This window comes from Tachypleus tridentatus, chromosome 3 (genome assembly GCF_004210375.1).
Source record: "Tachypleus tridentatus isolate NWPU-2018 chromosome 3, ASM421037v1, whole genome shotgun sequence".
Lineage (NCBI taxonomy): Eukaryota > Metazoa > Arthropoda > Merostomata > Xiphosura > Limulidae > Tachypleus > Tachypleus tridentatus.
In genome coordinates this window covers 25,372,377-25,399,947 of record NC_134827.1, presented here as the reverse complement: position 1 = coordinate 25,399,947, position 27,571 = coordinate 25,372,377, and the positions used below count along the sequence as shown (strand labels likewise).

At 30.8% G+C, this 27,571-nt stretch overlaps 1 protein-coding gene across 10 annotated transcripts in view; it reads right to left on the bottom strand.

Annotated features, from left to right (window-relative positions):
- Positions 1–27,571, bottom strand: part of LOC143246559 (uncharacterized) — a 206,981-nt gene that overhangs the window by 23,189 nt on the left and 156,221 nt on the right. For 8 of the 10 annotated variants that reach the window (XM_076493465.1, XM_076493464.1, XM_076493466.1 and 5 more), the window contains 4 exons: positions 23,584–24,559; positions 11,820–11,909; positions 4,316–4,552; positions 338–955 (listed from right to left, as the gene is read on the bottom strand). In XM_076493465.1, the coding sequence (XP_076349580.1) occupies positions 338–955; positions 4,316–4,552; positions 11,820–11,909; positions 23,584–24,559 (1,921 nt within the window). The remainder of the gene's footprint in view (positions 1–337; positions 956–4,315; positions 4,553–11,819; positions 11,910–23,583; positions 24,560–27,571) is intronic. The other 2 variants (XM_076493473.1, XM_076493471.1) reach the window with 1 other exon arrangement.

The following is a 27,571-nucleotide window of genomic DNA, read 5'->3' as shown; positions in this document are numbered from 1 at the left end:
CTTAAATACTCTAACAGTTACATACTGTTACGGTGAAAGACACTATTATTAAACACACTTTACTGTAAGTGCAAAAATACAAAGTATAGGTAACAAGTAAATGAAATATGATTATTCAGTACTTCAGAAGAACAAAATACAATTCAAAACTTAATAAACAAGAACTCTAATTGTTCTTTCATCTACATAATGTTGTGTTACAAGTTTTTTTTATAAGTATGACTCTATTGTATTTGTCTGCTTAAGAAGAAGAAAAGTACTCTTTTTATAGTATTTCTGTTCTACAAGATAGTATTTACAACTAAGAAGTAGAATAAAACTATGATCTTAGGTTTACCTCATCAAGAATTTGGGATAAGAGTGGGTCTGGAGCATGGTCACCACCAGCTGTTGTTCCTGTCGGTTCTGCTGAAACAGCATCTCCGAACAATCCCGACAATGTGACGTTGGTTGATGTTGGAAGACTTGCTTGCCCAAAGCTGTTGGATGACGATGCAGTTCTACTACACGTTGTCACGCTGGTTGCAAGTGCTCGGGAAAGTTGTGGAGAATCTGGATTGTTGAGAATTTTAAGCAGTAATTCTTGTTGTAAAGGTTGTTGTCGCTCTTGGGAAAAACTAATACCAGACAATTGATGTTGATTAAGGGATAACTGACTCCAAGAGTCAAACGTCATCATGTCCTGTTGCAGAAGGGTACGAATAGTAGAGGTTGAGAAAACTGGACCACCATGCTGTGTGGTAGCAGACACTGTGGTAGATACTGCTAAAGGTGTAGAAGCCACGTTTGATTTAGCAGATGTGCTGAGAAGCTTTTTTTCAAGACCCCTTGGAAGTCGGTCTTGAGGAAGTTGAGACATGATGGAGCTGGCAATAGTTGTGGGGATGGATGGCTCTGTTTTTGGAGTTTGGGCAAGCATGGATACCAGCATTGGATTTTGACCAGCCAAGTGAGCCTGTGAGTTAAATGTATGGGTATTCTTAAATAAAATATAACACTCTCTTTTAAAAAAAATATCTCAGAAACTATTAAATAGAATGAAATGTTATATACACCCTATTGACATGTACATGATGTTCCTCCAGCAAGTCAGAGTACATTTTAAAATGAAAACAAGTGTCCTACAGAAAGATTACATAATCAACTATCATGCAGTATATATTTTTCATCTTCAAAACCTTTCACCTTTTCAAATTTCTGATTTTGAAGATTCTGAAAGTGGTTGACATTGTTTTAACTTCAGTCCAAGGTTCGTGGTTGGTGACCCGTTTTCACAAAAATATGCCCCAAACTTTGGGGCTGTGGATGACGTATAAGAGTGACAATCAAATCCCAGTATTTAGTCAGGTAAGAGTAGTTCAAGAGTTGGTGGTAGGTAGTGATGACTAGCTGCCTTTTGTCTAGACTTACACAGCTAAATTAGGGACGGTTAGTGCAAATAGCCCTCGTGTAGCTTTTTGCGAAATTCTAAACACACCAAACCATCAGGGAAATGTAACAATTAATTATTTATAATAGGAAAACAGTCAACGAATGTATTTGCAACCAGCTCCTTGTAAAACGAAAAACAGTTGGCAAATATGATTATAAGAATATCTTTAAGCAGAGAGAAACCAACATTTCTACAAGTTATATATACCGTGAATAAACATCATTACAGTAGACTCCTTAAATGTATATAGAGTTGTCGTTACGAATGAAATAACAAGATACTTCTTAACATAATAGAAGACATCAATGAATAATGATTACAATCAATTTATTCCAGTAAAAAAAAAATCAATGAAAACTATTGTGACTTTAATAAATTCTTTACACTAGAAAACAAACAAAAAGGTAAATGATGAGAAATTATTTGCGTTCAATATAAAATGGCTAAACATTTGATAAGTGTTTAAATATGTTTTATAAGACAAGTAATAATATATTTTGAAGTGTGTTACGAGCTCTGATCCACCTTCCGTAATTTGAAGATGACTGCTAGCATAAATTCTCATCAAGTCCTGATGAAATTATGCACCACCTTAGTTAGGAACTTTGTTTCCAAATTATACATGAAGATCAAGCTCCTTAAACCATCCAAAAGTTAGCTCGTGATTATAAAAACAATAGTTTCAGTAATAGAAGTTTGCAAAGAGCTGATTACTAGTAACTTAGCGAATAAAAAATTATTTCAGTAGGAAATCCTAGCCTTGAATGAGTAATGAAACACAGTCATTGAATGTTATTGTTTATCATTAGCATTGATGAATGTAAAGACAAGTGAATAAAAAGAGCAATCATGACATCTAATATTTCCTTCTGCTTCTCTATTTAAATAGAGTAGTTACATTGTGTCCTTCCTGACTATGTGATAGCATGGTTAGTTGTACAGAAACAATGTTTATTATGAAAGCCGTTTTGGTACTCTCAGTTTAGGTATTTTCACTTCTGAGAGAAGTAGATCTGTCTATAATTCAGAGATAGCTAGGGCTTGCTGTAATCTCCTATTGTTGTTTCATTGTTTCTAAGAGCCTGTTAATCATGCATTATCTTACATAAAGTTTCAATACAATTTATTAAACTTTTCTTGAGTTAATACAAAAATTTTTTTCATGAATTTCACTCTGAGCTCAGTCTGTGTTAATTAACCTGCAACAAACTGCTAAATCTAAATGCTAAATCTGCAAAGCAACCAAATAGGTAAACAGTCAATAGGGAAGTTTAAGGGATTTTGTAGTATAATTATGAAAGGTGCAATATATCAAAACTTTGAGATATTTATCAAATATCATTCAATAATACCTGTGTTTTTAATAAGAGAATGAACCTAAGCATATCAAAATAACAGATGTTCTGACATGACAGAGTTTGAGAGATAAAACTATGTTTAAAAACTAATCAGAAGAGCAGTGTAATAGGTAAAGTTTAGTTTTTATAACTTTATTTGATACACTATGGTTAATCAAACCAAAAGATAATTACTTTATTTTATTCTAAATCTATTATTTTAAGTAATGCTAAATTTTCAGAAGATAAACATGATAATGTAAAAAAGTAAAGTATAACTGTAAAATTGATCATGGGTTAACAAAGAGAGTAACGAAGAGCATGGTTAGTCATTTAACTAAAAGTTCCTACTACATTTTACATCAAACAGTGAAATCCATTAACCAGTGTAAAAATATATGTAATATAAGAATCTTAAGCCACATTATCAATATGAAACATTCTTTTTTACTGTACTACCAAGAAAGAATTTTTAAGCAACATTTTTCATGACAAAACACATGACAAAACAGACCTCATACTATATATTATTTGTACATTAGCAGTGGTAAAAATAAACCAATGTAATAACATAATGAACTATCTGCAATTAAAAATATTTAGTAAAAGTGAGTTAATTACGCTTAGAATTGTACTGCATTACAAGGGGGAATGCCTGAGCTTAATGTGAGAGACTTTCATGGTTTATCATTCAGTAAGTTAATCAGCCAGTCAGATTATAGATATGAAAGTCCTAATTGACTTCACTTTGCATCATGCTTGAAAAATAATTCAGATTTGTGAAGAAAAGAAATTATGAGGGACTTTACAGAAGATATTTAACATAAGCATAAAAAACTTGATATATAAATTCTTTCAGACTTTAGTAAAAATGTAAATGTGCAAGGAGAAATAAATGAAAAATCTAAACAGGGGAGCACATCATGCTGTAAGATGTGTCAAAATAACCAGTCTGGTAATCCAGACTACTTAGTAATACAAGTAACTGTCTCCATAAAATCTTCTACTTCAAAATATTTATTTAATGAATGCCATAATTTGGATTTAGGGCTTTAAATCTCAGACTTTCAGAGCTTCTTGCCAACCACAGTTAAATAACCTTCAAGTGAATAAAACTTCCATTATTCAATAGTTATGTTACTTTCTCAATTTTCAGTTTGTGTACATTATTGTAGATTATATCTAATTCTAAAAAAACAATTTATTTGTGCTTATAAATAATGTAATAAACAAATAAACTATAGGAAAAAAACAATAGTTATAAGGAATTAAACATTTCTAAGAAGAAAAATGTTATCATGAATCATGATAATAAATGCATGAGAAACACACGTTAAGACTTGCAAGGAAAACAAAATCTGCTCAAAATTGCTCATTTGTAATTCTTCTCATTATTATTATTTTGTGACTGGCCTACAACAAAAAAATGGCTTGGTATATTGTACTCATTATTTTTACAATTCCTATTGGCGAGTTTTTAAATTTCCAAATGTTTTTTATTTATTTTTAATAAATCTTTATTGTGAATTAGGAATCATATATTTACATGATGGTGACGTTTTTGTGGAGTTTCTGTGGATGAATCTGATATAGAGTCAGAGGACTTTCTTTTAGTAGTAACTGTGCCAATCACATCAGCTAGAGAAGTAGGTGGGCCTGAAGAGCTCCCTGGTTGGCTAGAAGTGTCAAGCCCCAAATGTCTGAAGAGCTGATCACCTGTACCTGACTGATTTGTTGCATGAGAATCTGCCTCTCCTCCACTTTGGTTACTTTCATTTTGATTCTAGAAACAGAATCAATTTAAAAAGAAGGGAATTTCATTATTCATTTTAAATCCATATTTGTTGATTCTTACTGTTACTTACTTTTCTGTTTTCACTCTCTTTCAACACACTTAATACAACTTATAATTAAAATGTTTTTATTATTATTAAATCATTCTTGAAGGATTTATTTAAAAATTAAATAAAACTTAGAAGATCCTTTAAGTTCATCATTGAAAAAAGAAAAAAAAATGGATAATTGACCAGTAGTTTAAAAAAAAAATGATTTACTGATAAGAAGAGGTAGTGTGCTAAAGAGGAATAACAGGGAAAACTTAACATTTTAAAAATATTTTGTTGTTGACAGAAACACCAAAAATCCAGCCAAAAGTGGTTGAGACATGGATTGTCTTTGAATAAAATGAGACAAACACAAAACTATGAGATAAGCTATAAAATGTAGAACTAGAAATGTTAATATGAAATATTCTGTACAGTGCAATATCCACTCTGAACAGGAGAGCCCAACTATTCCTTAAATAAAAGCCCATGTTTATCACCATAAAGAAAAAAAACAAACAACTTTTCAAAGCCATTGAAATGGAAGATGAGGTATAAGATATGTACCTGTCTAAAAACGATATTCAAAGCATCGCTCAGTTACTAAGTACAACATTGAGAGCACATGAAGGTTCAGAGTAATGTTAGCTTGGTTCAGACATAGCAACAACTAAGAAACGTAAAGTCATCACGAGATGACTGTTAACAAGTACACAAGCTGAGGTACCAACCAATTTTCCACATTATAAATTTACAAGATGTGTGTGTGGGTGTGTGTGGATGCTATGATAAATAATGCAAAAACTCTAACTTTTATACAATTTATTTATAACATATTATAACTGTATTCATTATTACCTCAACAAAAGTGTTGTGTAACCTTTAAGAACTCTTATATATATATATATATATATATGTGTGTGTGTGTTAATTTGTAATAACCAAAAACAAGACAGAACAAAAATAATATAAAAATGCTGTTCTAATTTAAAGTATCCCAGGGTACAAGCTATAATGTGGGATATAAAATGTACCCTAATTTTAGAGCTGACTGAGAAGTAGGACCCACATTGCAGTTGGGATACACCATCTACCAGTTTCATCCTCCATTTGCCAGTCTCACATAAAAAAATAAAATAAAGAAACAGCAATAGAAATTAAAATTAAAGGTACAGAAATACAAATTATAGGAGAGTGAGATGCAGGTGCTCAAGCCCAGAATGTCCTACATTTATATAACCTTTATATATAACTGTAGACAGTTGTTGGAAGGTGATTGCTCTTCAAAGTAAAGAAGAAGACAAAAATTAATTGAATTTCCATTTTTATATCTTTAATTTTAATTTCTATTGCTATTCCTTTATTTCTTTATTTGCGACTGGCAAACAAAAGTTAAGACTGATAGATGGTGTATCCCCACCACAATGTGAGTCCTACTTCTTCAGTCACTTCCAAATCCCAGGGTACATTTTATAATCCCACATTATAGCTTGTACCCTGGGATATTTTAAATTAGAGCAGCATTTTTATTTTATTTTTGTTTTTGGTTGTAACAAACTATTATAATTAGTCAAAGGTTTGGATTTACCATTTCTAATGTAGTCCTTCCTTTAGTAGATTTTAATATAATTTACTTAACTATATCAGTATTACTTTTCTCTAAAAAAAATAATAAAAAATACACACACACACACACACTTAAAACATGGTATGAAGAGGTAGTGGCCAAAATAATGGTAGTAGGGATGCTACCCACTTTCAACATCCACCTCTTAACACCTTGTACACTGTTTCACATTAATTAGTTAATTAACTGATGATCATTGGCTACAGAAGTGTCTTAATTGGATGAAGACGTAAGATCACAGATAAAAATAGAAGGTGGGCAAAACTCAAGAAATGGCTCTTCATACCTGCATCATGGTGGTTGTTACGATATCAACTTCATCTGAGTTTATACACTGTTGCAATAGTGACAGCCATTTCTTTTTGACTGCATTCCTCCATAGAGAGTGCTAGTGCATGTCTCCAAGATGTTTATGTTCCCTCTACAAATTGTATGTAAATTGTGTTACAGAAAATGTAAATGTGTGTATGTGTTTTCTTGCAGTAAAACTACATCAAGCCACCTGACGTGCTCATTGATGAGAATTTAACCCCTGATTTTAGTGATGTAAGTTTGAAGACTTACCACCAGTCCATTAGAATATGGAAAATTTTATAATTTTTTTTTGTTTGGTGTAAGAACATGACACTATATATGAATGTAGTTAATTTTAATTTGCATCAAAGATATTACACTCTCAATGACAGCAACAATGTAGGTGGAAAAGGTTGGGAACCCTCTATTAGCATATCCCTTGTTCCAAACTATCATCCAAGAAAACATGATTGAGACTGGCTCAGCGATCTAGTAGTAGTTAAATAAGGAACAAACAGATAGACATACTGACTTTTGGTCTTTGTGTTTGTGTGTGTGTATTTGAATTTATTTTTCTTTCTAGTGTAAGAACGTGGCACTATATATGAAACTGGTCTTAAGTTTAGGTGTGACAATTACTTACAATTAAACTACATATATTCACAGTTCTTATATAGCACTTAGAGTTGAGATAGAGCCATAAACATAGTCCTGTGTAGCAATTACTGTTCAATTAGGCCTTTTCACAGTCTTGATGTGGTAATTACAATTAAACTAGAAATATTCACAGTTCTGACATAGTACAGGGTGTTCAGAAAGTCACTGTGTAGTTTTGTTTGTTAATAAATATATAAGTGCACAGGGACTTTCTGAATACCCTGTAGTTACAGTTGAAATAGATCTATATATATATATATATATAAGTGCACAGGGACTTTCTGAATACCCTGTAGTTACAGTTGAAATAGATCTATATATATATATATATATATATATGAGTGCACAGGGACTTTCTGAATACCCTGTAGTTACAGTTGAAATAGATCTATATATATATATATATCTATTTCTGAATACCCTGTAGTTACAGTGCACAGGGACTTTCTGAATACCCTGTACAGTTGGATCTATATATATATATATATAAGTGCACAGGGACTTTCTGAATACCCTGTAGTTACAGTTGAAATAGATCTATATATATATATATATAGTGCACAGGGACTTTCTGAATACCCTGTAGTTACAGTTGAAATAGATCTATATATATATATATAAGTGCACAGGGACTTTCTGAACACCCTGTAGTTACAGTTGAAATAGATCTATATATATATAAGTGAATACACAGGTTGAAATAGATCTATTATATATATATACAGGGACTTTCTGAATACCCTGTGCAACTTTCTGAATACCCTGTAGTTACAGTTGAAATAGATCTATATATATATATATAGTGCACAGGGACTTTCTGAATACCCTGTAGTTACAGTTGAAATAGATCTATATATATATATAAGTGCACAGGGACTTTCTGAATACCCTGTAGTTACAGTTGAAATAGATCTATATATATATATATAAGTGCACAGGGACTTTCTGAATACCCTGTAGTTACAGTTGAAATAGATCTATATATATATATATATAAGTGCACAGGGACTTTCTGAATACCCTGTAGTTACAGTTGAAATAGATCTATATATATATATAGTGCACAGGGACTTTCTGAATACCCTGTAGTTACAGTTGAAATAGATCTATATATATATATAGTGCACAGGGACTTTCTGAATACCCTGAAATAGTACCCTGTACAGTTGAAATAGATCTATATATATATATAAGTGCACAGGGACTTTCTGAACACCCTGTAGTTACAGTTGAAATAGATCTATATATATATATAAGTGCACAGGGACTTTCTGAATACCCTGTAGTTACAGTTGAAATAGATCTATATATATAAGTGCACAGGGACTTTCTGAACACCCTGTAGTTACAGTTGAAATAGATCTATATATATATATATAAGTGCACAGGGACTTTCTGAATACCCTGTAGTTACAGTTGAAATAGATCTATATATATATATATATATAGTGCACAGGGACTTTCTGAATACCCTGTAGTTACAGTTGAAATAGATCTATATATATATATATGAGTGCACAGGGACTTTCTGAATACCCTGTAGTTACAGTTGAAATAGATCTATATATATATATATAGTGCACAGGGACTTTCTGAATACCCTGTAGTTACAGTTGAAATAGATCTATATATATATATATAGTGCACAGTGTTACAGGAAATAGATCTATATATATATATATAAGTGCACAGGGACTTTCTGAATACCCTGTAGTTACAGTTGAAATAGATCTATATATATATATATATATAAGTGCACAGGGACTTTCTGAATACCCTGTAGTTACAGTTGAAATAGATCTATATATATATATAGTGCACAGGGAATACCCTGTAGTTACAGTTGAAATAGATCTACACAGGGACTTTCTGAACACCCTGTAGTTACAGTTGAAATAGATCTATATATATATAAGTGCACAGGGACTTTCTGAACACCCTGTAGTTACAGTTGAAATAGATCTATATATATATATATCTGAAGTAGTTACAGTTGAAATAGATCAGGAACACCCTGTAGTTACTTTCTGAATACCCTGTAGTTACAGTTGAAATACAGATCTATATATATATATAAGTTTCTGAATACCCTGTAGCACAGTTGAAATAGATCTTTCTGAATACCCTGTAGTTACAGTTGAAATAGATATATTTGCAGTAGTAAACAAACCTTGATAGATAATTAATCTCAAAACATACAGAAAAATTAACAATATGTTATTTTTTAGAGCAAAAAGACTTTTTATTTCCTTCGTACATGGTAGTTTATTACAGAGTTGTGGAAGATGCCAACAACAGATCTGTAATTAACATTTGGCATGACATCCCCATTCTGCAATCACTGAAATAAATACACTACGAAAGAAAGTACATAAATGAGAACAAAAACAATTGAAGTAAGAACCAGTATCTTCAAGGGCCTTTTTTTTTTTTCAAAGAACTGAATTCATTGATGTCATGACCAAAATATTTTGATCACCTTGCAAATACAAGAAAACCTTACTGCATGACCAAACTCTTCAATTTAATGATAGATTTAACAACCAATTGAATGAATTAATGGTTACTAGCAATATGTATAACCAATTTTTATCCACAACATTTGAACACTGTCTTTATAGGGATTTTACAGCTTGATAAAAATGTTCTTTCAACTTACTTTTAAAGCTAGAATAACATTTTTTTCCTAATTGCACTCAAGAACAGTAAACATTCATGAAAATTTAAAATTACAAGTCTGAAGATGATTCACTGGTTGTACATGCTCTAACATTGGTGTTATTTTCTTGGTGAATATATTTTTCTTTTTATAGAATTTAAAGGATTTTTTTTCTGTTTTTGCTTTGTACAATTACAATCAAAATAGTCTAAATAGTTATCACATAACTTGATTATCAACAGTAATCCTTTATAACAACTTGAAATAACAATTGAATGTCATGTTGGTAATGGAACATTCAAAGCACTGGTGACTTAAATACAGACTTGAACTTTCAGAATTAACAAAACATTCTTCAGGCTTAAATCTGTAACCCAATTCAAGCTTAACAAATATGTAATGGTCTAGTCCTGTCTGGTTAATATGATATACAACATAAGCTATAACATTCTGAATATTTTCCCTAGCAAACACACATGCACACACACATTTTTTGGTTACATAAAATTAGCTGTAAATTATAGATGAAGAATCATAACAGTATAAAATATGCAGGATTACACATTTTAAACCTACAAGCAACAAACACATTTAAATGATTTACCACAAGAATCATATCTACATCTGGACAAACGAAACCTAATACATTTAATGGAACAAGCTGGTATTCTATTGTGCAGTCTATGCTAAACAAATCATCTAAGGTGGCCTTTATTTAAGCCACCAAATGATTAGTTTAGCAAGCTTCCAAAAAACATTAGCTATTGCCCACTATGGAAGTATCCAACCACTTGCTCAAAGCTTTATTTTGAAAAGTTCAAAAACAGAATTCTCTCATTGCAACAGCTAGATTACAGTTTGAAAGAAACAATTTGAGTAAAGACAAGAAGTAATGTGTAAATCATACTTTAAAAACTGTATATGAAAAGTAAAATACAGCATAGCTGAATTACAACAGAATAAAATAAACTAACCATTATATAAATTAACTCAGACAGTGTAGATGGTTATGTGATACAAAATAAGATTATTTTAAAACTTACGTCTCACTGTTTTGAGCTCATATTATTAATATCATATCAATTAGTTTAACATTGCCGAACTAACCCCTAGAACATTTCATTGAAGAAAACAAAAATGGCACTTACTAAGAACAATGCCACAAGGTAAGTTAACTAAGTATAAATAATTAAGCATACTCAAGAAGTAAAGTGTACCACTGTACTAAAATCTGAGTCATAAGAATCAAAAGAAAATCTACTTTTCTGTCCCTAGGCATCTGTTTTGTTCTAAAAGTGAGAGAAAGATTACTTGAAGAATATCAGAAATGCTATTTCAGTAAACTTCTTACAGAAATAAGAAAATTATAAAATTGTTGCATACTAGCATTTAACCTTTTTTTTTTGTGTGAAGGTGTACTTTATTTTTATAATACTTCTTTTGTTTTTCTGCTGGAAATAATAAAATGTTTTGTGGCTAAGGTAGGTGAATAACTCATTCTATAATCACTGAAGTATTTCAAAATTTTGAAATCATAATTACATTTATTTTAAATGCACATGTGAAGCTATTATACCACCACATGGTGAATAGAGATTAATACACAAGTGACAAAAGAAAATTCAGTATATTTATCACACCTGAAGCTACAAATGAACAGAAAATTCTCATGTAGACATAGCTCTTTCAGTGGACTGCTATGTGTGTGCCAAAACACATAGCTAAGAAGAGCATCAATAACTGTCAAAAGAAACTGTTTTATAGGACAGAGCTAGGCCTCACTTCAACCAAAATATTTTGTTCTATCACTTTCTTCTCTTATGCAAGTACAACAAAAGCAAAGTGGGTGACATTTTCTAAGACATGTAAAAAAAAAAAAAATTTAAACAAGTACACATTACATTGTTAAAATGTGTAAAATTAATACATGTGGCAATAACAAAATTGATGTCTTATGGCTTTAAACTATATAAAAGGACAAAAAACCTACTTGCTCCTGGGGTTCTGACTTTAGAAAAGTTGGAAGAAGCATGTCCTGAGACTTCCTGTAACTACTTTCACAGTCATCATCGTTTAGAAGCTATGAAGAACACACGAAACCTTTTAGTTACAAACTATAATACTAGAATGTTTGTCACACTGAATTCATTCCAATATCAATACCTTTATTTGGTACCAAAACCTTGTATAATGAGACTGAACAAAATCTGACCATAACAAACAGTTCTGCAGGTTCATAATCTGACATACTAATCAATGGGCCATGAATGATTTCCAAATGTGATATAAATAACAAAAACAAGAACCTTGCCAAAAAAAACAACATATCACTTAGAAAAGCACACTCCTTCAAAGACAACAACAACAGCAAAAAAACAATCATAAACACTTCAATATTAGAAACTTCTTAAACAGGGCTTGAGAAACACATGAAGAAACACAGAATATGTGTCAAAGATTCCCGTTACAGATTTTTCCATTCAAAGAGAAGACAGTATGTATGTATGTTAAAAATTCAAACTCAAATTTGATGAAACAAAATGTCTTGCCAAATATCATTAATTAGTAGAAAGTTGGATAATGATAAAATTGATATTACATAAAACTTCACAATCCTTAATGCATCAATGCTTCTTTGTGAAGGGGTATCTACACTTCAACTTGTTGTAGTCCTCCTATATTTGATGCCATGAGGAAATCTATTGTAATTTTAATGAGTTAAATGCACACAACACCTTTACAATATAATGACATCATTTTTGTTGGTATTAGTACTGTTCTCTAGAACAAACATTATCATAAATACATCAGCCTCGATTTCCAAAATTCCATAACGTATATGGAGTTTGGTAAACCAAAGATATACATAATAGCCATTGTTTTATTTATTAATTTGTGGTGTGTGAATGATATAAATACAAACATTCAAGCAATAAGATAAAGTAAACCCAGTTTTATTTAATATGAAGCAAGACATGCATCTCCCACTCACAGAATTTAGTAGCAAGAAAAAGATCTAATGATTAATATTCTGTGTATTGAATATTTTGGTGTTTCAGCAGACATGATACATTTAAATTGCATACATTTATGTTCCAACATAGTTGCTTTACAAGCATGTTTAGTAATCCATGATGACAAGAAAACCCACTTGTAGAGAATATTATATAGGTAAAAAATGACTGATATGGATAGGGAAAGCACTATGTAGAAGAGCAAACAACTTTACGACTTTCTTCAGTCATTGTCAGGTTCACAAAGAAAGAAAGAGATAACTGACAAATAACTGACCACATGTTTGAAGACAGTTGTGTAATTGACTGTAGGAATGTAGAGGGTGTGCTTAGATGTTGGATTATATTTATTAATATAGGTATAAAGGTTTTTCTTTGTATTGGTTTATTTTGGGCTTTAGTTTTTTTTTATACAGTAAGGCTTCTTTAATTTTGCATTTGTTTATTATGTTTGTTTCTTCATTTAGTATTTGGGTGTCTTCTATGGTTATGTTGTGCTTATTTGATTTGCAGCATTTGAAAACATGTGAAGGTGACTTTTTGTGTTCTTTGAATCTGGTTTCAATTTTTCTACTTGTTTCTCCAATATAGTTGTAGCAGTTATCACATTGTATTTTATAAATAATGTTGGTGTGGTGTTTGTCAGTGTAGGTTTTACACAGTATAGACCTTAGTTTTGTGCCTGGTTTTTGAATAAATTTGGTATTAACTGGAATGTCATATTTTATTTCTAGTTTTTGCCAAATGTTGGTTATTTTTCTGCTGATGTCGGAAATATATGGCATCCAGCAGAATATGGTTTCGTGAGTTTTTGAATCGTGGGGTATATTTACTTTTGTTAGTTGATTTTGCTTTATGTCGTGTGCGTATAATGTTTTCTACAGTTTGTGGAAAAAACTTATTGATGTTGATGAAGTATTGTTTTATTTTGTCTAATTTGTCATTAATTTTATCTGGTGAGCATATTTTTATGACTGTGTTTATTTGGTTTCTTAGAATGTTGAGTTTTTGTTTTGTTTCATGTGCTGAGTCCCAAGAAATGTATAGTCCAGTATGGGTGATTTTTCAGTGGATTCCTGTTTCAAATTGTGTATCGGTTCTTGTAATTTTGAGGTTAAGAAATGATATTTGATTGCACGCCCTCTACACTCCTACACTCAATTACACAACTGCCTTCAAACATATAGTCATCTATTGGTCAGTTACCTCTTTCTTTCTTTGTGAACCTGATGATGACCGAAGAAGGTAGAAACATTGTTTGCTCCTCTACATAGTGCTTTCTCTACCCATATCAGCCGTTTTTTTACATATATAAGCATGTTTAACGCTTAACATAAAATACTATGCTCTTGTTCCACACTCCATCTCTAGTCCTTTAAAAGTTCTGGAGTCTGTGTCATGAAGATTTTGGATATTGTGCTAATCTATTTTTTTATTTGGTCATTTCATATGAAATAACTTTCACTATGCTGAAGAGTGACTGCAATCTGGATAAGTTGGATACAGTAATTAAACAGAATGCTATTAAATATTGATGAGAGTGCTGTGATTTTCATTTGTCCGTCATGTCAAGTTGTATTATAACTGTGTTTGTGTTTCTTTGGAACCCTATATAAAATGATATCTTCAAAAGAATTGAAACTACATTTTTGTATGAGTTCAAATTGGAAAAAATGTAGAAGAGGTCACTAAAACAGCAGTTTGGCATTGGTTCCAGAAATTTTGTTCTGGTGATACAGACCTCAAGAATGAATCCCATGGAAAGTCTTAATCTGTTGTGAATGAAGAAAGATTAAGATCTATTATTAAAGCTAACCCATAAATGACAGTTTGAGCACTTGTAGCAGACTTAGAAGTTTCAAGTGCAACTGTTTTTCTTCACTTGGCTGCAATTGGAAAGGTTAAAAAAATTGGACAAATTGGTACTGTATGAATTGATGGAAGGGCATAAACTGGTGAAGAACAAGAGGGAGTCGTTCTTGAAGCAAATGATTGTTTTCAAAGAGAAGTGGTTCCTATACAACAACTAGAGGGGATCAGAACAATGGTTAGATGCAGGTGAATCTCCAAGAATGTGCTGAAACTGCCTTTGCACCCAAATATGGTTATGATGAGAGTATGGTGATATTAAGAGGGTATTATCCATTACTCATTTCTGCAACTAGGTGAAACAATTACAACACAATCTTACTGTCAACAAACTGATAAAATGCATCATAAGTTAGCCACCAAACAGCCATCAATGGTGAACAGGCATGCATTGATTCTGCTGCAAGATAACACCAGACCTCATACCTCACAAATCACCATTTCAAAATTGATAGAACTGAAATATGAAAGTTTGGAGCAGCTACCATACTCTTTCTCCGACTGATTATCACCTTTTTGGAGCAGCTACCATACTCTTTCTCCAACTGATTATCACCTTTTCTGACACTTGAAGCTGTTTTTCCAGAACAAAAAATTTATGGATCAAGAGACTACTGAAGAAGCCTTTGAAAAGTTTATTGTCTCCAAAACAATGGAATTTTATAGAGACAGGATATTTTCATTAGCATCCCACTGGAAGAAAACCACTGCAGCAAGTGGAGCATATTTTCATGAGTAAAATAGGTGTTTGTTTAAAATATGACATTTTAAATTTTACCCATACAATTGACTATTTCACAAGAAACAAACGAATACATTGGAAATTCATCAGCTGTAGTGGTTCAATTTCCATACAAACTGTGAAAGTTCAAGAACATCTAATAAATGGCTTATAATAACCTAGAAACTACACTTATGATCTATTCAGTTATGCAGGCAAGTTGCACATTTCTCTTATGGAAAACCCTTCTAACAATTTACCTATATCTCACTGATTGCACTCATGCACTTACAAGCATCACGTATGGTCTCAGCATTGCAAACACTAGTCATATGAGTTTTGCCTCATTGTATGTCAATAAAAAGAGATTATTTGTCTTTGAACTATGTCACACAATTTAACATGTTAAATATATCTGTCAAAAAAGCAGCTGCATAAGTATTGGAAATAATTATGAAAATGTAGAAGTAATCCTCATAAAGACAGGACTTGGTGTTAACACAGTGGTGTAATAGTTCCCTACAACTGGGGTTTCTTCTACAATAGTAGAGGGAGCTAGCTGCACTATCATATATATATATATATATATATGACAGATAGATGGCACAATATGATTGGTGTAGGGTAGTCACATGATCAACATGTTTTAAAATGACATGAAACTGACAGGGTGTAAAGAGACTGTTGTGATGTTAGCAAAAACTTTTAGCAATGCTCAAAGGGCAATCCAGGATCAAGATACCCTTGGGTAAAAGGAGGCAAGTTCCTAACAGAAATATACTTTCAGTGTAAGGAAATGTTATCAAATGTTATCTGATTAGGCTGTAATCAGAAGTTTTTCATTTATGATTAATTTTCATCTAGAATTGGGTCTTTAACAAGTAAGAAGAAAAACATCCTCTCCAACACACAAAATGTTATGAAAATGTACTTGCCCTTTTTGCATCCAACAAAAAAGAAAGTAAAATATAACTCTTAAAATGTGCTTTTATTTAACAGTGAGCAGTGAAAACAAAATTCTTGCATTCACACACACTAAGAAAGTGAGATAAAAATGTACTGATGACCTGACTATTTGAATAATGTATATAAACTGAAATGTATAATGTTTATTCATCAAATGTATTATTTTGCTGACTTAGCAAACAGGTAGTGTCCATAGAACCAGTGATGTTTTTATTATAAAAGTTTCTGATCGACATGATCAACAAACACCAATTATTTTTTGCTATATTCTCTGTATGTTGCACATTACTGATTTCTGTACAGCGCAAAATGGATAAACTGAATTGACATAAGTATCAATAATCAATTTCAATAACATATCCAAAGATATATGTATGTAAACACACACACAAGGAATCAAATATATATATGGCCAATTACCTGTTAACAAAAACATTAATATGTTTATTATGGAAAAACATTATAATAAGTTTTTCACAAATATTTCCATTTTAGTATTCTTATGAAAAAAAAAAAAAAAAAAGAGATCATGATAAGAAAATTATTTTACTAATAAAATTAAAACTACATTAAATGATACACAGTTTAACATAGAGGGAGTCTATTGTATCATTTAAGATACAATAGCAGAATTTATGGTTTTATACAAGTATATTATATATGTTTTAAATTAACAGTAATAAAAATACTAAAAATTTGTAATGTACTTTTATACAGTTTCGTTTTTATGCACACACACATGAATAAATAGGAAAGGAATAGATGCACAATATGGAATATTCAATTCTCCCATTTTAAGAAATAACTTATTCAGTAATTTTGACACAAGAAAAGTCGTCAACTCAAAAGTGAGCTGGAAAAGCCTAACTTCATTATTTAATTCAAGTTTTGCAAGATGTTTTATTTTTGGTCAAACTCTTCATAGCTACAGTCAAAATGCAACATACCTATCAACACAATGTTGTTTGCAGTACAGTTTAGCTGGGAATGACATATAAGCTCTTCATATATGTATTCTTTAATGTATTTTACAGTTTTTAATATTTAGTTATTATGTAGAATACTCCACATAAGAAGTGATAAAGAAATCATGTCTTACATTAATGCTGCACAAACTAATATATACACACACACAGAACAGTCTGGTTTTTGATTATCAGCTATAGGAATAATATGTATAACATAATATAAATAGCAAAAAACTTTACTCCTACTGAAAACAAAACCAACTGCATTAATTTAAGTTTTTTTTGCAGTGTATGTGTTAATGAGGGTTAAGAAATTAATAAAAAACATATATACATAAATTTGATAATTAATTTTACACATAAAATATTCAATGACTTACAGAATTCTAAAATTACTCATCAATCTTTAAAAAAAATTACTTCCTTGTGAAAACTTTAAGACCTGCCATCAGTTATAAATATGAAGTTCCAATTAGTCCATTAATATATAATTATAAAAAGTTTTTTAGCTAATCTAAACACAGATGGTGTTAATAATTTACCTTGAGAATGTGAAATAGTTTATTTGTTGATACTTCTCATAAATATACTGTTACTGGTAATTTAGATATTATAAAAGACAAAATATTACATAAAATAATAAAAAAGAACTAAATAAAGATTAAACAAAAAATGTAATAAAAATAATATTCTAAAATATCTTGAAAAAATACTTAATTATATTACAACTTATCCACCTACAGGGTTTTTAGAATAGAAATTATATATACTTAAAAATAAAAATAAAATTATCCCACATATTTAAAAAAATCATATAGATTTATCATTTCATCAGCTAAAAAATAAGATTCAAGAACTGCAGGAAAAATATGTTACAGTTCCTACTGATAAAGCTAACTGTAACATTGATATAATTTGCAAAAACGTTTATGCATTAATTATGATAAAAGAAATTAATAATCTTGTTAAAGCTTATCATAAACTTTCTTCTAAGCATAATTCTTATATAGATTTGTTGTTTCTTTATGCTATTCCAAAATTACATAAATCTCCAATTAAATGTAGATTTATTTCCAATTCAATAGAAACAATTATTAAACAACCAGCTACATTATTAGATAAATTACTCAATATTTTACATAATAAAATAACAGAATATGTAAGTGTTAACAACAGAAGACATACATTCTGGATAATAAAAGATAACCAACTTATTTTAGAATGTTTAGGAAAGTGTAACCAGGTGAATAGTATTCAAACATTTGATTCTACAATATTATATACCGCAATATCATTAAAAGATTTAATCTTTGTTTTAAATTCATTAATAGAACAATATTGTTATCCTTTTATACAACAGAAAAAATAAAATATAGTTCCAAAAACATAAAAGATATATTAAATTTCTGTATTTAAAATAATTATATTTTTTCAATAAACAGGATTTTAAACAAGTGATAGGAGTTCCAAAAGAAGCTAACTATTCAACTTGTATAGCAAATTTATATTTGTACTATTATGGAAATATATTTATTGAAAACTAGGCAAATCCAGGTATTTTTACTTTAACTTACAAATATATAAATGATTTAATTAGCATAAATAATTCTAAATGCATAATGTTATTAATACCATTTATCCAGCAAAATTACAAATTGAAAATACCTCAATTTCTAACACAGACACACATTATTTAGATTTAGAAATTAAACCAACTGATAAAAAGGATGTCAACATAAATATTTTTATCAAAAGAAAATATTTTGCCTTTCCAATTTATGGTTTACCCTCCTTACATAGTAATGTGTGATACCCTTTTGTTATAAACATTATAACTTTGCAGTTCTTCAGATATTGTAAAACTTGTAATAAATTACAATATTTTATTAATAATGTTGAAATATTAATACAAAAATTAACAGTTAATGGGGCTAATAAGGAAATTTTAGATAAAATTATTAAACTATTCTATAATAAATACAAAATTGTATGAAATAAATACAAAGAAATAAAAATCAGAGAAATTTTATTAAAAATTACTAATAATTATTTTTAGTTAAAAATAAGGGTATTTAAGAACTTGGCACTATTGTTTGCAGATGTACACCTTGAGCTGAATATAAAAGTATAACAGTGACAGTAAACTTAGTAGAGTGATATGGTTTAATGTTGTGTTAATTAGTGCCTCTACCATATTGGGTACAGTAATGCTAATTTCAAGAGGTAAGTTTCATCTTACTTACCCTCAAAGGGAAGTACCTTATTTTCTTACTTTTATCTTTATCTCACTCTTATTTTAAGTTGGGAGAGCAGTCACCTTCCTACAACTGTCTGCAGGCAGTGAAGGGTGATACAGATGTGGGACATTGTGGGCTTGAGCACGCACATCTTGCTCTCCTAATTTCTAGTATAATTGTGTCTATTTCTTACACAAGACAAGCAAGTTGGAGTTTAAGACTAACAGACCGTGTATCCCCACTGCAATGTGGATCCTACTTTTTCAGTCACCTCCAAAACCTAGGATACATTTTATAATGCCACATTGTAGCTTATACCCCAGGATCTGTTTTAAAAATGCACCATATTTTGTTTAATGTTTTCAATTTTTGTGTGTTTCGTTTTGGCTTTTAAAAAAATTATGGTTATAATACATATACATATTTGTGCATATAATCTTGATTTGGGGTTCAGAGGCACAAACTTTTATATTAACATGTGTACATTCAAGAATTTGTCATCTCAAAAGTTTTCAGGAACTGGTGCAGCTTGCCAGAAATCTAACTAGATTATTTCCTAGCAATAGAATGAACAATGTATAAAACAAAACAAATAAAAAATACTTGTCCAATGTGTAATGTATAACAGGAGAACTTATTGTTCCTCACACAAATCTTGTTATGCCTGGTGTTGAATGAAAAATTCCACACCCTTACATATCACAAAGTAAAGCTCAACAGTTCTTAATTTCTGTGGCCAAAGAAATATCAGTAAACATTAAGAACAAGTTTCTTTGTATCTTTTTATATAATGAAACAGTTTTGAAATACGATTCAGTCCTTTTGCTATGCTATTATCAAATTTCAATCTACTATTTAGAACTTGGCTACAAAATATATTCTAACAGTCTACTTTCTTCTCATTAAATAAAAATTTCAAATTCAACATAATTAACCCTTTCACAATGGATCAGGGTTCAAAGGCCACGTCATCACATTTGTTAACATGGTTTCAAAATTTTATTGATCTACTATTTTATACAGTTATGTCAATAAGTTTGGAATCAAACTGTAGAATATTCTTCAAGTTTTAAAAAAACATTTAAATATAGATTTTAATGAGTCACATGGTATGTTAAATGCAGTGCTGTTTAAAATTAGGTATTTGTGATGTCAAAATACTAAGTATAATTTCATACAAATTGGGAACTCAAATTATTAATATTGACAAACTAGAATATAAAATAACAACATCATATCTTTTTATTTTGATGAGGTATGGCTTATGTACTGAATCAAACATGGTGGTCCTGTTCAACTCTTTACATTTTTTTAAATGGCCCCATGTATACTATTACCACAGTATATGACATGTAAATAACCAATCAACAGCTTTGAATGTCCCCAGTGGTTCTTTTTTATATAAATTTTATAAAGTGTGAAACTTCGAGTAGGCTTATGACATAACTTATCTCTTGAAAACTTGGATTGAAAGATCATAGAAGCCTTTTCAAAGATATAAATGGCAGGAAAAACTACTTAGCTAATATATTTTAGTGGAATTCTATGGTATCAATGTAGTTATTTATGATTTATTGGTTATTCAACTGTATATATAAAACATATACAAAATTTTTTTTGATATCCTCCACATGTGAAATTTTAGGAAGGTATGACTGGAAGGTCAATACAATAAAAAATAAATATATTCATTTAGATAGCATTATGAGATATAAGCTACTGAGACGAAACATATATATTTTTTTGTTATAATATGTAGTCATTCCGGCATGAAAAATCATAACATATTTATTTCCTAATTCTTTTTTATGATTATTAGGAGTTTGTAACAGAACCCACATAGTTAGAGTATAGAAAATAACATAAAACAGAAAGTTTTACTAAAAACAAACATTTGAAGTGTATTATGTGAATAATATTCGAGATTCTGGGTATGAAGAATATTTTTTTAAAATCATAACATGAAATCACTTTGCACTCAGACTAGTAATGAAACAGACTCTATTTGCACAAGCAAATCTTTAGTAAAATTATTTAATTAAAAAATCTGTTTTTTGTATACAAAATACTTACAATCTTTACTAAACATCTACCCTCTAGAGCAATGCCCTGTGAGTTTGGACTTTTGTACCACCATGAAAAGAAAAAGGACATTCATCTTCAAACATTCTGAAGTTTACCAGTTTTAAATTTCACATAAACAACAAAATATTAAGACATCTGTTTGCTTTTTATTATGTATCTAAAATAAACCTGGCATTGAGAAAGTGTTTTTTTTTTTTTTATATATAAATGTAGAAGAGAAAGTATTACAGGGTTAGCTTAAGATGGAATATAAAAACTAAGAACACTTCCAACCCACTGAAGAAGCATCCAAAAAAGAAAAAATACACAGGGAAAAACAATGTTTGTTTCAGATATTCAAGGGATATCTACACTAGCTAGTAGGAAAACATCTATCTGACAGCACCCAATGCAAATTCTTGAAAAGTGGGGTTTAATAATCACACCTAAAACTCACCCATAGTTCCAAAGTGTGGAGATCACTTTTGCAATGATGCAAACCACAAATCCCTGGATTCACAGCCCAGTATGATAATCGCTAGGTCATGCCCAGCTCAGAGGAACTAATAGTCATAACTGAATGATTAAAACCAGCTAAAAAGAGGGAGTTTAATCTCTTCCACATTTGTCTGTCCAACAATAAAACACTGTGATTCTACCACACAATTTTTTTATTACAATTATTCTTATAAAAAATAAAACAAAGGATATAGAGGTTTATATTTTAGCATAATGAATTATATGCCATCAACAAGATATGATGTTGTATTATGACATTTATAATTAGTTATTACCACAATTTATTTTAAACAAAATGTCAAGATAGATATGATTATCTCATGAATGTTAGAAAATGTATTTGAGTAACACATAATTAGACTTGAAAAAAATTCTGATTGTCATTTATATATATTTAACAAAGAAATTTAAAGCTTAAATTAATGTAATATGACACTATAACGTTCTATGTAGTTAGTCATTCAATATCATCACTCTTTAATAGGCAAAATGTAAAGAAAATATTTTTATGAATAAAAGTGAACACTGAGTAAAACTCAAAAAAGCAAAGTACCAGAGACAATAACTTTCAAAAAAATCTTGTTAGTACTTACTTTACTAAATCTATAACTCTCAACCTTCAGAAAAATTGTAATAAATTATGAAAATTTGTTGTTCCATGTGTCCTATAAATTGTACTTGACAAATTAGCTTTTCTATGTTATATAAACAAACATTAGAATGTGTATGTATCTGTTCTTTGTATGTTTTCACGTTTCTCGGTCAGTCAGCACCACACTTGATACAGTGATATAGGACAACAAGAGGAATGTGATGAGGAGGGGTATATGTTCAGCCCATCTCACACCTCATGACATTCCTCATATTATCCTATATCTCTGCGTCAAGTTTGGTGCTGACTGACCGAGAAATGTGGAAACATACAAAGAACAGATACATATGCATTCTGATGTTTGTTTGTTTAATACAGAAAAGGTAACTTGTCAAATACAATTTATAGGACACATAAAATAAATTTTTATAATTAGTTGGTCTACATAAGACAGATATAAAATTAAAAAAACATATCTTCTCAAGTCTCCTATTCGGTATTTTCAATAACTTTAAGTAATCAAAATATAGGAAGTGAACACATTATCTAGCTGATTTCTCATAGTTAAGTTGGCTATTCACAGTTAAGATACTTGGAAGAAGCTTGGTTATCTCCTAATTGTGTAAACACACACACATGTATGTGTGTGTGTGTGTGTGTGTGTGTATATATATATATAAACAAATAAAAAGAGAGTCTATTCAGTGGAATTTACAGCAAAATCATCAGATATGCAAGACCATGCAAAATGAGAGTTGTTATCTCTAGTTAGATTACAACTTTCAGGAGGAGACTAAATCTTACCTTTCGTAACATTGTGTTATTGTTGACCGTTTTCTTCTGATGCTCTCCATTTGGTTCACTTTTGAATCTTTCATTGCTACTTCCTAAAGGTAAACTATCAACAGTCTTTGAAGGACTTCTAGAAAGTTCAGATATTTCCTCATCCTCCTGATTTAACAATTCACGTAAAATAACATTTTCACTATGAGAAGAATTAACTGTACCATTTTCTATAAGGCCCGAATGTCCTGTTCGTGCAATTAAACCACTATCACTGCTAGCTGAAGTGTCTGAAGTGGAAATGGTATGAGAAGAGTCTACTTTCTCAGATGTTTGAGTTAACAAGTTTCTCAATTTCTGAGCTGTTCTGCAAGAACTCTGATTTTCTTGCAACGTTGAAGAACTTGGATCACTCACATTAACACTTCTTCCTGTGGTTTCTGAACTTCCACATGATACAGAGGGCTGTACAGGGCTGAAAGATAATGTTGTACCAAATGGAGTGTTTCCACATGATGTAGGACTGTTTGTTGAAGTAAGCTGGGCGGCTGGTGAGCACGAGACAGGCGACATTTTACCTGTCATCAGTTCAGAAGAAAAGGCACTACTTGATGAGTGTACAACAGGGTGGACATTAACAGAGTTGTTGTTACTGTTTAGCGATGAAGAAACTTGAGTAAGTGGGCTGGAAATAGGGGTGTAAGATGCAGTACCAGTGGTAACAACCAACCCATCCTCTCTGGAACTCCCACCAACCAAATCCCAGGTGGGTGTTGTAAAAATGTCTAGTCCTAGATCATTGAACCCAAAATCATGAGAGGAAGGACTAAGAGTTGGAAAACCACCATAAACAGAAGATGAGGTATTCACAGAGATATCTTCTACAGAGTCCAGTTCATTCAAATTAGCAGCCAAACTAGTGGAAGGGGAAGTCCCACTCACTGTTTGTGTACTATTTTGTTGAAGACTCTCTACAGATTGAGGAATTTCACCATCTCTGTTGAGTAAGAAATAGATTATTATGTAAGAGTACAATGCTTTCCTAACACTTTACAAAAATGTCTTCCAAAAGACCAACAAGTAATTTCTTTATCAAGGCACATTCAGTGAAATCAAAAATATTAATTTCATTCATACAATATCACCATAATTAACGTCTTGCTGATTCCTCTACTACATAGGTTGTTGAAAAAAAATGTTGCCACTAATACTGATTTCTCTCTTATTGTGAAAACCAACTTTCAAGACTAAAATAAAACAGCCATTATTAATAATTTTTAATATATCAGTACAAGCTTAAAAATCAAATTAAATACTTTAAAACTCAGTAATAAAAATACAAAAATAAATACTAATAAATAATATGAAATACAAGTTCTATGGAACTACAGAGAACGGTACATTATATTAAAATGATTATTAAGTTTCACTATGTTGTTTCCATTTATGTCACCACATGTTCTATTTGACAACCATGCATTTCCACAATAGCCCTGTGGCAGAGTTTCCATTGCAAATGGTTCCATCTTAAGGATGCCACATTCAAATTACACCAGTCTTCCTTGCAGCTTTCCATAATGCATTTCGTGTATAAAGTTAAAATGTTTTCAAGATCCTGCACACAAATTCATAGGAATTGCAACTAAATTGACATATATTTTTATTCTTTAGCTTTTTGGAATATATAGTAAAAGCAATTTGTACATGAGTTGTTTTTTTTTCCAGATGGAGATCTTCACTGATCGTGTTGCATACTGTACCTGGAACACCTAGATGACTTTTACCATAGATCTTTTCCTTTCTGGATTCTCACCTGTTACAAGACAATGCATTTTACTTACTGTGATTAGGATAGGCATTGTTGTAGATCTCCTTTGGATGGTCCTTGTCCCCCAGGCTAAATAATTTTTAATGTTATTACTTACTAAGGATATCCCCATCTTGGAAAGTGTATGTCCTAAATTTGAATAGATCTTTATAATTTCAATGTATCAATATTTTGTACTAGAAAAGGGCTGTTATATGCCCAAAATCAATCACTTTTTTGTGGTATCACACTATCTTAAAACTCTAAACAATATCAAAATGTACTTCAATTACATGCCATTCCACCACCACATCATATCAACTGTGACTGTCACATGGCTTGTTTTGTAGTTTGCATATTCAGAATTCATTTAATATATCTCAATCCTCTCTATATGGCATGAAATATGTTAAATGTGAAGACATAAACTAAACAACTTATATGCTAATCTAGTCTGCCAATCAAGAGTAACATACAAGTTTAACACTTACAGTTATGTTGGAAAACAAATACTAGTCTAAGACTTCTCCAAGTCTTTTTTTTAATGAAAAATTCAAGCATATATTTTCCAGCATTGAATGTAACCAGTCAAAAACTTTAATGTTCACAGAACCATTGTATGTTAATTCACAGACATCAGCTGTTTTTTAAGACTTCTAACTTCTGTGCAACTACTACATCTTTGTTTTAGTTTTACCTATAAATAAAACTTCCTGCAAAACTATCTACCTTATTTCAGATAATTTAATTAAAGTATAATGTGGCACTCGTTCCAGTTTCCTGTTATGATCAATACTTTCTATCAATCTAACCATAACCTAAGTATTTTTTCATAATAAAATGACCCATTACAAAATTCACCTTCTGTGATGAAGAGCTTATAACCAAAATAGTATGTGTTTTATAAACACATGTAAGGAAAAACAAAGCATAATTCAAAACTGGTAGGCTACCTTGAAAACTTCAATCATCAGAAGCTGCCAGTATTGCCCTCTTGACACAGATGTCTTTTTCTGTATCCCATAAGGTTTTAATGAGTTACCTTCCAAATATAATTAAACTGCTTTCTTTTCATAGTACGCCAATAAATATAGCATAAAAATATAGCTAATGATCCATATTTTAAGAGCATATAAGTTTTATGTTCTTACTTTTATAAGACAGTATTTTAAATAATCCAGAATTTCCCTTAGTGTGAGAATTGTGATATTTTTTCTCTTAGTATTCATTCTTCTCTAATTTACATACCATTCCTCCAAAAAAAAAGTACACATTCTAATTTCATCATCATTCAGGCAGTGCATAATTTTCATAGTCTTCAATCTTATTTGATTAGAGTCATGAAACAGACAACTAACCCCTCTTGCCATATGCACCTGTCACATTCTATCTTTCAGTTATAAATCACATCTCTTCTGTCATGCCCACCTATCACATTCTATCTTTTGCAAATTGCCAACAGTTCTCTATAACTGCTGATATAATATTATTTATAACCAATACAAAGCCAAGGTTTGCATCTGTCAAATGATGCATTATATTATGTTGTTTTCTGTACATAGATGTGTCAGTTTCTCTTCCAATTCAAGCTTGATTCCCACAGGAAAAACATCAACGAACACAGCTGAATTCCTAATGGCTCTTGTCGCATAGTCAAAAAGCCAGAAAAATTACTATAGTTATCAGACACTGTCTGCCTTTGCATGTTATTATGCATTGTTCTTTGGCATATTATTTAACTGCATATATATTATTTACTACCAATACTACCATTTGTATAAAAAAGTATAATCAATAATCGAAAGCAAAAAATAAAAATAAAAGAGAAGACCCAGGTAAGTACTTTTTCTTATTCTTTATATACGTTCTTTATTTACTGTTATAAGAGTAACTGTTTTTGTTTTTGAATTTCTTGTGAAGCTACATCACAGCTATCTGTGCTTCCATCCCTAATTTAGCAGCGTGAGACTAGAGGGAAGACAGCTAGTCTTCACCACCCACTGCCAACTCTTGGACTACTCTTTTATCAACAAATAGTGGGATTGACCATCACATTATAATGTCCCCACAGCTGAAAGGGTGAGCATGTTTGGCTTGATGGGGATGTGAACCCTTGACCCTCAGATTACAAGTCGCACGCCTTAACCACTTTGCCACGCCTGGCCCCCGTATCTTGGTAAATACCAACGAGCTGTGAAAGTC